Raw genomic sequence first — 14322 nt, forward strand, 5'->3', positions numbered from 1 at the left:
CCCTATAGGTAGCTGTGGTTGAGGGCCCCTTTGGAGGTCTGTGGCTAAGAATCTGGGAGAGCCACAGGTGGTTGTCCCCACAGGTATGTGAACACACTGCTCAAGCTGATCCCCCTGGTTCTGGGGCTGCAGGAACAGCTTCGGCAGGCAGTGCACAACGGGGACATGGAGATGTCTCATGGAATTTGCCGAGTTGCTGTGGCTTTGGGGGAGAATCATTCCAGGTGAGACCTGGGGGGATGTGGGAAAGCTGAGGTGTGGGCTAGAGCCATGGTGGAGGTCAAGGAAGTTGGGGGTGTGGAGAAGGGGTGCTGGGTCAGGGGCAAATGGGGGGCGAGCCCTTTTTCTGAAGGGCCTGGTAAGAAGCAGAGCAGCCCACCACGTGGCTGATGCCAGTGCCTTGTGGGCAGGATGGTAGGGTGTCGCCGTCAGAGTCTCCCAGGTGGTCATGAAGGGAGGGTGGGTCAGGCTAGGTTAATTCTGAGGGACAGGAGGACGCCCAAAGAAAGGACAGGAGGTCTGCTGCACACTTACTGTGCTCCCTCTTTCTCTGCCGAGCAGAATAATCTTGGGACTGGAAAAGACAGCAAAAAATGGGCATTGAAACCAGAGCTAAGCAAGGAGACTTTGAGAGAACACCCAGCGGCCTCTGCTGAGCAGAGTTCTAAGGCTGGCATGGGTCACCTGCAAGGGTGTGACACTTAAGTGACTGGTAGTGATCTTTGAGCGTGCCAGGAGGCCTGCAGAGAGTCAGATGGCTTCACTTCCCTAAAAGAGAAGGGATTGTCTTCAGACTCTCAGCCAGGGAGCTAAGTTTTCAGTTCCAGGCAAAGTTTTCCAGCCTGTTATTAAAAGGGTGGTTAATGCCCATCCTGAAAGGGAAGCATGCTTGTGGAGCCCACACGGCTTCCTTGGGTGCTGGGAATGACAGGCTCCCTGGACGGGTTACAACCCCAGGGGCAGGTGGGAGGGGGCAGTGGGATTTTCTCCCCATGTTGTAGCAAAGCATGTGGTAGCATCCCAGTGGAAAAGATGGTCGCATTGGAGCCAGCCCATTGCAGAGTTCTGGAGATTCGAAAGGCCAGACCCTCAGAGTAGTCATTAGTGGCTTGATGTCAGCTTGGCAGGAGGTCTCCAGTGGTGTGCCCCAGGGATCTGTCCTCAGCACTGTGCTGTTTCATAATTGTATCAGGGATTTGTGTAATAGCCTTGGCCTAGGATGTGCTTGGGAAGTTTGCAGATGCCACAAGCTGGGATGGACAGTTAATGAACTGGATGGCCACCAGTGTCAAAATCCAGACTGATCTCGACAGCCTAAAATGTGGGGTGGCATCTAAGGAGAGGAAACTTACTGAGTTTAAAAGTAAAGCCTTACACTCAGATTCTGAAACTCAGCATCTAACCTTATGGGAGAGACATGCCGGGAAAGCCTTGTATCAGAAAGGTCTGGGGCAAGCTGGCCACTAGATGACAGGCAGGCGAGCCAGTGCCGTGGTGGGCTGTGTCAAGGAGGCCTGAGTTCAGAGTTGGGAGGGGAGAGCCCTGCTTGATTCCTCCAGGTCAGCGCTCACCCGGATCACTGGGGGCAGCACTGGGCACTATGGTTTAGAGAGAGTGTCAGCGAAGGGTGGCAAGGCCAGGGCACGGCCGACTCAGCTGTCACTGTGTGCTCAGCACTGAGAACGTGCTAGAAAAAGAGACAGTGCCGCACTCAAGGAACTCGCACTCTGATTGGGAGAGAGTCAGTCAATAAACATTTGTTAAGTGCCTACTGTGTGCCAAGCACTGTGTTAAATGCTGGAGTTCAGTTGCAGGGCAAACGGCAAGGCCCAAGGGTCAAGAGGGCCTAGTGGTGGGGCCAGTGAGCAGCCCTGGGGTCCCCCATCTCAGCGGACAGTGAATGAGCTTGAGGTGAGGAAGCGGAGGCAAGCCTTGTTAGGAGTTGGGTTGAGAAAGGGAGGAGAGACCTAGGATGGCAGCTGGTGGAGCCTGCAGGATCGAGGTGGGGGTGGGTTAAGACTGGACTGTGCCTGTGGCAGTGGAGAAGCCCCAGGGGATAAGGAGGGGTCCAGCATGGGGGTGAGTAGGGCCTGAGTGAAGGTGAGGCAGTTTGGGAGAAAGAATATAGGGCTTGGCCTTGGGGAAGAAAAGACCAGCCTCCTGGCCCAAGATTAGAACAAAGGAGGAGATGGGACTCACGGGCAGCCCTGGTTTTGTCAGGAGGCGAGTTCCTCGGCTGAGAGTGAGGGGGTCGGTCTGAGGAGAGCAGCGGCTCCGGGAGGAGCCAGAGCATGGCAGGCGAAGGGGAAGGCCCAGCTGACCTCACCAGCTCCAGCAGCAGCCCATGAGTCAGAGTGAAGGGATAGGTAATGGGATAACCCAGCACTGAGGTCAGGCCAAGCGTGACTGGCAGTCACTGGATATGGGGTTCAAGGGCTAGGGTCAGCGTCAGCCTGTAAAAGGATGGAGGCAAGAGCAGGGCAGATGGCCTGGGAGGCTAGGGGTTGGGGTGGGGGTAGAGAAGAAGGGAAGGATGGGAAGCTGGGTCAAAATTCAGGATTGTGGAGGTGGGTGGCAGGTACAGGTGATGGTCACCTCAGAGTCCCAGGCTCTCTTGCTGTGATGGGGTCATGCAGGGCATAGCAGTGAAGGCGGTAGATGCCCCGAGGGGCCAGGAGGTAGGAGTAACATTGCAGTATGTCTGTGAGCCAGATGCTAAGCTTGGAGAACGGGAGTGTGGCTTGGGGCCCATAGCAGACTGGGCTGAGCAAATAAATGGATGCCATGTGTGAATGAAATGCTCCTGGGGGAAGAGGAGTGAGCTGTGATGGACCTAGGAGCAAGAAATGGGAAGTGGATCGCCAGCTCATAGCTGAGTGCAGGGAGTGGGATGAGGTGGGGCAGTGCAGTCTATTGAGGGTGACAGATAGGCATCGGGGGTATTGTGTGAGTGCCGGCAGATGGAGAGCGAGAGGCAGAGAGGCCCAGGACCAAAGGGCACTCGTTAGCCCCTGGGCAGAGGACTAGACTGTAGAGGCCAGACTGCTGGAGAAAACTTACTCATGACCAGAACAAAATTGGTTGCCTTGGGGGGTGGGGGAAGTTTTCTTCTCCCTTAGAGGACTGTAATCAGTTGCTAGGGGAGCTGTAGACAGGAAGCTAGGTCAGGTCTGTCCTACCTCAGAGATTCTGTGATTCCTCAGGGAGGTGGAAGAAACTCGGCTCCCATCCCTTTGCTTGGCCCCTACTCCCTGCCCCACGTCAGCCTCTTGTTGGGTGAACTCAGTCCCCTGTGAGTCTCTGGCCAGGTAGGAGAAGCTCACTCTGCCCTCTGCCCCATGCCAGGGCCCTGCTGGACCAGGTGGAGCACTGGCAAAGCTTCTTGGCTTTGGTCAACATGATCATGTTCTGCACTGGCATCCCTGGCCACTACCCAGTCAATGAGACCACCAGCTCCTTGACCCTCACTTTCTGGTATACTCTGCAGGTTGGTTTCCTGTTTTCTTTGGTGGGGTGAGGTGGGGAAAGGAGGTCTTGGGCCTTTGAGGTGGGGAACGAGGGGGAGCCCTGGATGGCACACCTCACTGAGCTTTCACTTCTAAGGAGACCAGCCTTGAGGCTGATGGGTAGGGACAGGTGGGACAGACTCCTGGTGAGCTGGAGGGGGTTGAGGGTATGTGGGGAGATTGATGCTCAGGGCCAATGTGGGTGGAAAATGGGGGAAACCTAGTTTTGAGGTGAAGCTGCCTGGCAAGGGAACAGGTGAGGCTCCTGTGGGTCCAGGCCAGGTAAACCTGACTGCCCTTACCTGCCACCCCCCCCAGGACGACATCTTGTCATTGGAGGCAGAGAAGCAGGCTGTGTACCAGCAGCTGTATCGCCCTGTCTACTTCCATCTGGTGGACGTGCTCCTACACAAAGCTCAGTTTCCTGCAGATGAAGAGTATAGCTTCTGGTCATCTGATGAGAAAGAGCAGTTCCGAATCTACAGGTAAGCTCTCCTGGGCTCATGGCCCTGGAGGCCAGTGCCCCTGGCCCCGACCACAGGGAAGCCTGCCCCGAGGCCTGGGCAGGTCCTAACGGTAGCTGTTCTTAGGGTGGACATTTCGGACACACTCATGTACGTCTACGAGATGCTAGGGGCGGAGCTGCTGAGTAACCTCTATGACAAGCTGGGCCGCCTGCTCACCAGCTCTGAGCAGCCTTGCTCCTGGCAGGTACAGTCCCCCACCTTGGCCTGCCTTGGTCCATCTTCTCCCCATTTCCCTGGCCCAGCCTGGCCCCTAGATCCTGCAGACTCTTGAGTTTGAAGGGGCTGCCTTCATTCTCTAGTCCACCTCTGCTTACCCCCTCCCCTGCCATGCCCTGGCCCCCACCTTCAGCCTCGTGCCTATTGGCCTGTCCTTCCCACAGCACACGGAGGCTCTGCTCTATGGGTTCCAGTCCATTGCGGAAACCATTGATGTCAATTACTCTGATGTGGTGCCGGGCCTCATTGGCCTCATCCCCCGCATAAGCATCAGCAACGTGCAGCTGGCGGACACCGTCATGTTCACCATTGGTGAGATGCGGCAGGTGGGTGGGCTCTGGGCACTTGGCTTCAGAGCCTGCAGCCTCCGTGGAGGAGCCTCTGGGCGCCCCTCCCCCATCCCTCTGTCTTCTCCTCCCCAGGGGCCCTGTCAGAGTGGCTGGCAGACCATCCGGTCATGATTAACAACGTCCTGCCCCTGGTGCTTCACGCCCTGGGCAACCCCGAGCTCTCTGTGTCCTCTGTCTCTACTCTCAAGAAGATCTGCCGGGAGTGCAAGTATGACCTCCCTCCTTACGCAGCTAACATTGTGGCTGTGTCCCAGGTATGGAGTTGTGGTGGGCGTGGCCTGGGGCGAGGGGCTTGCTGACTCCACCCCTATCTTACTGATGGTCATATTGTTTCCTCCCCAGGATGTGCTGATGAAGCAGATTCACAAGGTGCGGCCTTGGGCAGCAGCTGGGAGATGGGGAGGATGGTCTGGCTGCTGGTAGGGTCAGGGAGGAGATGGCCTGGACCCTTGGGACTGGGGGTCTGGAGGTGGGAGAACCCAAGCTTAGCTTGTAGCTTTGGAAGCTTGTCTGACTGTTTCTTCATGTGAAAAGTAATGGTTGCCCTAGCTCCACTAGCTTCCTACCATTTGGCTGTAGGAGGGGAGCTCCCTTCCCATCCTGGAATCCATGGGGAGGCCACAGACCTTGGGCCTTGTCCAGGGGCTGAGCCTTCCCTGTTCTGCCCCACAGACAAGCCAGTGCATGTGGTTGATGCAAGCCCTGGGCTTCCTGCTGTCCGCTTTGCAAGTAGAAGAGATTCTGAAAAACCTCCACTCCCTCATCACCCCATACATCCAGCAACTGGAGAAGCTGGCTGAGGAGATGGTGAGGGAGGCCGGCCTGCTGGAGGGTGGGCGGTGGGAGATGAGGGAGTCTGCCTGGAGGGGAGGGGAGAGAAGGTGATAGAGATCTCTTGGTGGTGGAGTGTGGGTGAAGATTCCAAGCATGTGGGAGGGGAGGGAAGGGAAGCCTCCCTGGAGTGGGAGGAGTGAAGTGTAGGGGGAAGGTAAAGGAGGGATTCCTGGTTTGGAGGGAGGCTCAGGAAGCCTGCCCAGAGTGGGGATGGCCCATCTGGCGGGGGACAGATGGAGAAAGAAGGTGCTGCCTCAGGGCATGAACCACCCTACTAACCCGTTTCCCACCCCTCAGCCCAGCCTCGCCCATTCACACTGTGGGACCTCTAGGATGTCCCGGCTTAACGTTGTCTCCACCTCCACAGCCCAACCCTTCAAACAAGCTGGCTATCGTCCACATCCTGGGGCTCCTCTCCAACCTCTTCACTACGTTGGACATCAGTCACCATGAGGATGAGCATGAAGGCCCTGAGCTCAGGAAGCTACCCATACCACAGGGACCTAACCCAGTGAGTGATGCCCTAGGCCTCTCTCTTCCCTGTTCCTTCCCAGCCCCTGCCTGGTCCCAGAGCTCTGCTCCCCTTCTTCCTCTGCAGCCTCTAGGCCTAGTCCTGGCTGACCCCGCTGGGCCCCTGTACCTCAGAGTCCCCTCCCCCAGCTTCTCTCTCATCTGGTCTTCTCCCCCAGGTGGTGGTTGTGCTTCAGCAAGTTTTCCAGCTCATCCAGAAGGTGCTGAGCAAGTGGTTAAATGATGCCCAGGTAGTAGAGGTAACTTGTCATCCTTGGAAAATCACAGAACCCAGAATCAATAAGTCACCAAACATTATTAATTGCTTACTATGGGCCAGAGACTGTGCTGAGGGCACAGAGAAAGGCAGAAACAGCCCCTGCCCTGGAGGAGCTCCTGTTCTGATGGGGGAGACAGCATGCAAACACATGTACATGCTAGGTACATACAAGATCTAGGCAGGATCAGTTGCACACAGTCTCGGAGGGGAGGCCTCGGCAGTAAGGGGGGTGAGGAAAGCCTTGAGCTGAGATGTGGAGGAAGCCAGGGAGGCTAGAGGACCTCGCGGTCAGGAGGTAGAGCGTGCCAGCCCTGTAGGCCGGAGAGCCTTGTGGGAGGTGCAGCCAAGAGGCTGGTGCTGCTGGATGACAGAGAAGGTGAAGGGAGGAAGGCACAAGACACATAGCAGGGAGGCAGGGGCCAGGTTAGGAGGCTTTACAGCCAAACGGGAAGGGCTCAGGAGCCACTGTGCTCTCCTGGGTGGGGATCAGGCCTGCTCTTTGGGAAGGTTACTGACTGCTGCGGTGGGTGGAGAGCTGAGGCAGGGAGGCTGACCAGAAGCTGTGTCAGGAGTCCAGGTGAGAGCTGAGGTGAGGAGGACTGCTATAGGCCAGTGTCTGCGTGAGCGAAGAGAAGATGAGATGTTAGGGTAGAAGGGAAAAGGGATATCACCTAGTGATAACCTGGAGCCTGGGTGACCAGGACACTTAGGATCCTTGTCAGGAAAAGGAGAGTTGGGAAGAGGAGAGGGTTTGGAGGGCTTAATTTGAAATGTCACAACAACAGGGCCTCCCTGTCGAGAGTCCCGGAGTGAGCTGACCTCTCAGCACAGCTCCCAGAGAGCCTGACCTCTCCTAGGCTTCTCACAGTCATATCGAGGCAGACTTCCTTAGAGACCCAGCACGGGCCGGCCTCTCCTCTAGGCTTCTGTAGTGTCACTGAGAGAGCCCCCCTTCTCAGAGGGATCCTGTAGTCCCAGAGAGGCTCATCTCTCTTTGGGATCTTGGAATCCCAGAGCAAGCTAATTCACCAGTCACGAGGTGGACTAATCCCTGCTGGCTCCTGGCAGTCCTGTAGAGTGAGGCGGTGGGCTCACTGGTCAAGGAGGTTCCCTTGGGCCTTCTTCCCATCCGACGCTATCTTCTAGGCTGACCTTTCTCAGAGGGATCCCGCAGAGGCAGAGAAGACTGGCCTCTCCCAGTGACGCCAGTAGAATGACAGAGTGAGTTTATCCCTTAGAGTCACAAAAGACTGATAATAGCTACAATTCATAGAGCACTTTACAAATATTATCTCATTTCATCCTCACTTGCTATTATTATTGCCATTCTATAGATGAGGAAACTGAGGCTAAGTGTATTTAAGTGACTTACCCAGAGTCACAGAGCTAGTGAGTGTCTGAGGCTGCATTTGAACTGAGGTCTTTGTGACTCTAGTCAAGAGTTCTATCCACTTTGCTGCCTAGCTGCCTTCTCTTTGAGGGATCTCGTAGTGTCAGAGCAGGCTCACCTCTCCTAGAGGATCCTGTAGTCATAGTGGGCTAACCTCGTCACTGGACGTCAGGTTTGGGAGGGACCTGGGGGGTGGGAGAGTGGACCTCATTTAACCTTGAAAAAACTAGACTTTACAACCTCCAGGCTAAATGAGGCCATCTCATCCCGCTTCTTTCTACTGTCTCTGACTAGAGAAGCCCTGTATTTAAACACTCTGAACGACCAGGTGCTCACTGCCTCCTGGAGCAGCTCCTGTCATGAGGAAGTCTCCTCTCATGACCACTCCTGGGTTAAATCCTATCAAAAAAACAACAACTCTCATTTCTGTAGCTCTTAGAGGTTTATGAAGTATTCTTTTTACAACGTCCATGTGGGATGGGTAGTCTAAGGGACATTATACAAATTTTATAGAAAAGGAAACTGAGTCTCAGAGAAGTGATTTGCCTGCAGGCACACATCCGGTAAGTTTCAGAGCTGGGATTTAAGCTCACGCCTTCTGCTTCCAAATTTGTCTCCTCCCAGCCTTGGCCTTCCATTCCTCATTGTGACAACTGAGCCAGGTGGAAGTGGGCATTGAGAGGGCGGAGGGGTGGTGGGTGCCGTGTGTGCTCCAGCCTGCCTCCTCTCTACTCCCTCCTCTCCAGGCTGTGTGCGCCATCTTTGAGAAATCCGTTAAGACCTTGCTAGATGACTTTGCACCCATGGTCCCCCAGCTGTGTGAAATGCTGGGACAGATGTACAGCACGATTCCCCAGGCCTCTGCCCTCGACCTCACTCGCCAGGTATGGGGCGGGCTCTGCTGGAGCAGGCGGGGGACCCTTGTGGAGTGGGAGAGGGGCCTGGGCTGACTCGTGGTGGGTGCACTTTCTCTCTTCCAGCTGGTGCACATCTTTGCTCATGAACCTGCCCACTTTCCCCCCATCAAGGCCCTCTTCCTCCTCGTCACCTCTGTCACACTCACCCTCTTCCAGCAAGGTAGGTCTAGCTGGGTCGTGCTCCTCTTCTTGCCGCCGCTGCCGCCGCCGCCAACACCACCCACCCAGGCAGGGGAATCCAAGCTCCCAACTCAGCCTGCCCTTTGCCCTTCCAGAGTGGCCAGACTGGAAAGGGGCTGAGAGGCTGGGGAAGAGATTCCTGAAGGAGGTGGCTGGATGGTGTGGGAGAGCGGGCAGAAGGGGCGTCTGTGTCAGCCTCGGCACTTGGCAGTGGCTCTGCCAGAGAGAGGCAGGCCTGGGGCACAAGAGGCTGCCGAGTTCTAGATTTCTTATTCCCAGCAGAGTTTGGGGGGCTGCCTTTGAGCAGGGAGCTAGTTCTCTCTCTGCTAGTCATAGTGCAGGTATCCCCCACCTGGCTTGGGGTTGCTGACCCATAGTTGGGGAACATTGTGAGGGAGGCCTTGGGTCCAGAGTGGCTGGCACTAGTTGCCAGAGCTCTGCCTCCTTCTCCTCGCCCGGGCCTTCTGTTCACCTCCTAGCCCCTTCCAGGCTCAGTCCCTGGGCCCAAGGTGGTCAGAGCAGTGACTTTCCGACCCTTCCTCCTCCTCCTCCTAGCCCCAGCAGATGTGGCAGTGCAAATGCTGGGGACGAGGAGGGGAAGCCAACGAGATATCTTTCCCTCTCCCCCTGAGAGAGATCAGTGTCTAACAGATCTCCTTTCTGAGAGGCATCCATGAGGGTCGCCCGAACTGCAAGGTGTTAAGGGGAGGAAATGTGAGGGTTAGCCTTGAGCGCCAGGAGAAGGACTGGGTTGGTAGTGGGCTGTGTGTACAGATGGGTCACAGCAACCCTGAACGACCCTTCACCAAAGCAGGAGCTGCAGTCTGCCTCAGTGAGGGCTCTAGACAAGGGAGCTTGGTTCAGGCCCCAGCTGGTCAGGGCAGGTGCCTCTCTGATACTCACAGCAGCCTGATGGTAGGAGCCTGGGAGAGATGTTGTCCTCGTGGGCACGTCTCATCCCCTGTCCAGCAGAGGAGGACCTAGGCGGAGGTTAGTGGTGACATGGGCGGATCTGGCTGATCCTCCCACACTGCCCGTGGAGGGACGTGGTCAGAGGGGAGCCTCCCCTTCCGGGGAGAAACCTCTCTCCATGGGCCCGAAGTCTTGGGAAACCCTTGTGTGGATCTAAGTCATGGGCCTCCCTGTTCCTGTTCTCCCGTAGCATGACAGCCCTCTGTGCATCCCTGTCTTCCCTGAGCTGTCCCTGGTGCTGCCGCCCAAGCTCAGCTCTTGGCTTTCTGGGGCCATCTCTGTGCACATCTGAACCCCGCCTGGAGTCCTTGCCTGAAGGGAAATAGGGTGGGGAATGGGGGCCAGTTCTGGAGCCACAGCCACCCTAGCTCACCCAGTTGTGGACCTTCCTCCTGCTCTGTCTCATCCACTCCAGCCCCAGGACCTCTGCATGCCCTGGGCCTCTGCCCTCCTCCTCCTTCTCCTGCCTCTCTGCCCATGACCGTTCAGGAAGAGTCCCAAGGGAAGCTTGCTGCAGTGCCTTAGGACAGGGGCCAGGGTAGTAGGTCAGTGCCAGGAAGAATGGGGCTAAGGTGAGGGGCCTGCCCCCATTCCTTCACTAACCCCAAAGCCAGCTGTCTGGATGAGAAGAGCTCGGAGGCCCTTCTGCCCCTGCTTGGCTGGCGCGGGCCCCTGGTGCCCTGGCCCTCGACCGGGGCTCTTTGGTTCTCTCTCGGGCATCGCTGGTGTGAGGGCCCGAGGAAGGAGGCCCGAGAAGGGTAGCCGGGGAGGGGCAGTCCTGTCCTCGCCCCCTTCCTCTGGTGCTCTGTGCTGGCGAGTTCCCTGACTCGTGTGCAGGGGTTTCCCAGGCCCCCATCCCCACCCCCGTCACTCTGCCGTTTCTTTCTGTTTGGGGCTCTCCCAGTTCATGGTTTCTGTACGTTTTGTTTCTTTCCCTCGCTTGCTGCCGCCCAGGCCTGCCTCCTGCAGGCCCCCGGCCCCCGTAACTGTACGATGTTGAGTTGCTGTTTGGACGAGTTTTTCTTAAGTTCCATCTTTATTTATTATATTTTAGGGCCCAGGGATCATCCTGATATTGTTGATTCATTTATGCAACTCCTGGCACAGGTGTGTTTTAGTTTCTTACTCATTCACGTTCTGTTCTCTCTCTTTCTCTTTCTCTTCTGTTGGAATTCAATTTAAATATCTTTTTAGCTTTCTGTTGACAACTTTTTTTCTGTTGAGTTGAATAGAGTTTCTCCATCTGTTTCCGTGGAAGTTGATAACCCGACACTCTCCTCTAGTCCTCCTTTCCCCCTGGACTTGCCACAAGGGCCGTGGAGAGGCTGCCCCCGCGGGCACCCGAGGGTTGAGTAGGCAGGCCTGGGGGTGGGCTGCATTGGGAAGCTCTGCCGTTGCCAGGTGCCCACCCTCAAGGCTGCAGGAGGGGCCGTGGGGCCTGGGGAGCCAAGTGGAATTGGGGGTCCAGCTGCTGCGAGCCTCTGCTGGGAGGTCTCTTGGCGTATTTGTACCTGGTCTGTTCCAAAACTCCTAGGGAGTGGGAACCTTTGGGCTGGTGGATTCTGTGGAAGGTACTGTGTGGGGGAGGAGGAGATGGGGGCTGGGCCTGGGCCTCTGGGCTGATTGATATTAGGGCTGGATCTGGTGAGGTCTGGGTGGCGGGCTGCCCCCGAGACTGAAAAGTGGAGGGGCCTGGGATGGCCTCACAGTATCTGATCCACTGGAAGGGTCAGGACCTCCTGGGGTGGAGGCGAGGCTATGACGGGCTGGTGGCTTGGGATCGTTCTGGGAATGGACGGTCAATGGGGCTGGTGATGGGGTCAGGAGGTACTGTCAAGGCTGAAAGAAGAGAGAGGACGATTGGCCCCCCTGAGCCCAGAGCTGAAGCACTGCATCTACCTAGAGGCCTCTTTGAGAGGCCTGGCCCTGTGGGGGGGAGATTTGGAGAACACTGCCACTTGAGACTGTCCTTGGCCTTCTCCTGGGTCCTTCCAGTTCTTCCTTTTCTGTATCTTCCCCCCGATATGTGACTCAGGGTCTCTCGCCATCTCTACCCAGACGGCCTCTGGTCCCAGCACACAATGTCCCTGCCTTCCTTCATCAGCCATTGTCTCCCTCCTGTCCCCCGCTTCGTGCAGGAGCTTTCAGGTGGCCTGGGTCCCTGTGTGGGGCGGGAAGGGAAGGAACAGGCTTTTTTGAGGAGCCTAGCAGGGCTGGATCCCCGGTGTGGCCACACCCTAAACCAGACCAGGGCAGGTGAGTGGCTTAGTGGGGGAGGGCCAGGAGAGGGTCAGGGGCTGGGTTCACGGGGGCTCCGTCTCCCCATAGGCGCTGAAGCGGAAGCCAGACCTCTTCCTGTCTGAGAGCTTGGATGTCAAGGCTGTGTTCCAGTGTGGTGAGTAGGGGGCTGGTTATGGCCTGGGGAGGGGCTGGATGAGTTCCCTGGCCTGACCTGTCTCTCCCTGTGGGCAGGTGTGCTGGCACTCAAGTTCCCTGAGGCCCCGACTGTCAAGGCCTCCTGCGGCTTCTTTGTGAGTATGGGGCCTTGCTCCCCCTCCCAACCTCCATAGGACTCTCGGGTCCAGGATAATAGGAACCACATGCTTCCATTGGTCATTCAGAGGACTGCCGTCCTGTGCTCCCAGGGGCTGGCCCAGGCCTCTACAGTAGGACCCGCTCTCAGTTTCTGCCTTCATATCCTGTCTGTCTCAGGCTCAGTATCGTTTCATGGTTTCTGCTGTGCAGAATCACTGGACAGTGGCCTGGAAATAAGTCTCTAATATGTCTTCCTCCTCCTCATTGCCCCTTGTGTTCTGTGTGACCAGGACTGGGCTCCTCTCAGGTGCTGGTCAGTGCAGCCACAGGCCTGAGCGAGCTGTCATGGTCCTCCCAGAGGCCTGTGGTCCAGCCTCTGGTTTTGCAGGAATCGCCTGTAGCCAGAGCTGAGCACCCTTCTGCGGACAGGCAGTTAAGGTGCTGGTGCTGACACTGAGCTGGAACCGTTTGCCTCAGCTGTAGGCACACACAGGAGGACACACACACACACACACACACACTCACATGCGCACATACGCTCACACAGATAATGCAGACACACACACAGACATCTACAAACGTATACGCCCAGACACACAGAGACATACGTATACACATATGCATGTGCACGCTCACATAGATAACGCAGACACGGACATACGTAGACATATATACAGGCATGTATACGTGCAGACACACCGAGACATACATCTACACAGAGACACACACACACGCTCACATAGATACCGCAGACACAGAGACATACATAGATAGACATATATGTACGGACACACATACATACAGACACACGCTCACATAGATACCGCAGACACGGACATACATAGACATATATACAGGCATGTATACGTGCAGACACACCGAGACATACATCTACACAGAGACACACACACACACACGCTTACATAGATACCGCAGACACAGAGACGTGTACAGATAGACATATACATATACATGTAGACACGTAGACACATGCTCACATAGATACCGCAGACACAGAGACATACATAGACTGTACACACAGACACACGTATACACATACATACATAGACACACGTTCACATGGATACCGCAGACACAGAGACATACATAGATAGACGTATACGTACGGACACACATACATACATAGACACGCTCACATGGATACCGCAGACACAGAGACGTGCACAGATAGACATATATATACAGATACATGTAGACACGTAGACACACACTCACATAGATACCGCAGACACAGACATACATAGACATGTACACACGGACACACGTAGACACATCGACACACGCTCACATAGATAATGCAGACATACACAGATACGTAGATAGACATGTACATACAGGCACACAGAGAGACACGTACATACACACACGCGCACACACACGCCTTTGCCCACGTTCTGCCCTCTGGGGCCGCACGGAGTGCGTCTGACGCCTTCCCCACAGCCAGCCTTCAAGCTCCTGCAGTGTTCCTGCAGCTCCTGTGCCCTGGGAGGTTTCTCTCCCCCGAGCCGAGCCCCCCAAGTTCTCATAATGGATCCTTGTGTGAAAGGCCCTTCCGCAGCCTCCGCACATGTGCGTTGGGTTGTAAACACCCTTCCAAACTGTGACGCCTAAGACTGAGCGCGGCTGTTAGACGTGGCCTGACCAGCGTGGAGGGACGGTGGACACTGCAGCCCGAGGTCACGTGCGCTATCTTGGCTGCTTTGTCACACTGTTTGAGTGAGCTTGCAGTCCACTGAGGCCTCAGATCTTTTTCATGTGAGTCATTGCCTAGTCCTCTCCCTCCCATGCTTCTTCAGTGCTTTAAGGCTACAGACTGTCGTCCTGTGGGGTAGGTGGTACGAGTGCTGCACGTCTGTAGAAAAGGGCAGCCGTCTCAGCAGGGAAGCACCGTAGCAGCCTTCGGGCTGCCCTCGCTAGGCTGTTCTGGCTCTCTGGGCTTCTTCAGCATGTCCCCAGATTCTTGTGCTCCCAGTGGAGTGTGCTTTCCCCAGGACAAATACCTGTTCATCCCCTACCTACTCATCCTCAGTCTTCTGTTTGGGTGAGCGATCCCGATAGGTGAAGGCCACGCTCCACATCTCGTG

The 14322-nt window shown here is 56.1% G+C and overlaps 1 protein-coding gene across 3 annotated transcripts in view; it reads left to right on the plus strand.

Annotated features, from left to right (window-relative positions):
* IPO13 (importin 13) overlaps positions 1–14322 on the plus strand; it is a 32943-nt gene that overhangs the window by 6700 nt on the left and 11921 nt on the right. Inside the window, exons 3-17 of one of the 3 annotated variants that reach the window (XM_020975377.2) lie at positions 84–224; positions 3346–3487; positions 3825–3991; positions 4097–4217; positions 4414–4561; positions 4672–4853; positions 4942–4968; positions 5272–5406; positions 5801–5944; positions 6123–6203; positions 8360–8497; positions 8594–8690; positions 10737–10789; positions 12011–12077; positions 12155–12213. In XM_020975377.2, the coding sequence (XP_020831036.1) occupies positions 84–224; positions 3346–3487; positions 3825–3991; positions 4097–4217; positions 4414–4561; positions 4672–4853; positions 4942–4968; positions 5272–5406; positions 5801–5944; positions 6123–6203; positions 8360–8497; positions 8594–8690; positions 10737–10789; positions 12011–12077; positions 12155–12213 (1702 nt within the window). Of the gene's footprint in view, positions 1–83; positions 225–3345; positions 3488–3824; positions 3992–4096; positions 4218–4413; positions 4562–4671; positions 4854–4941; positions 4969–5271; positions 5407–5800; positions 5945–6122; positions 6204–8359; positions 8498–8593; positions 8691–10736; positions 10790–11740; positions 11985–12010; positions 12078–12154; positions 12214–14322 lie in introns of those variants that run through there. The other 2 variants (XM_078156595.1, XM_078156596.1) reach the window with 2 other exon arrangements.

This window comes from Phascolarctos cinereus, unplaced genomic scaffold (assembly GCF_003287225.1).
Source record: "Phascolarctos cinereus isolate Bilbo 61053 unplaced genomic scaffold, phaCin_HiC Scaffold_5;HRSCAF=322, whole genome shotgun sequence".
NCBI lineage: Eukaryota > Metazoa > Chordata > Mammalia > Diprotodontia > Phascolarctidae > Phascolarctos > Phascolarctos cinereus.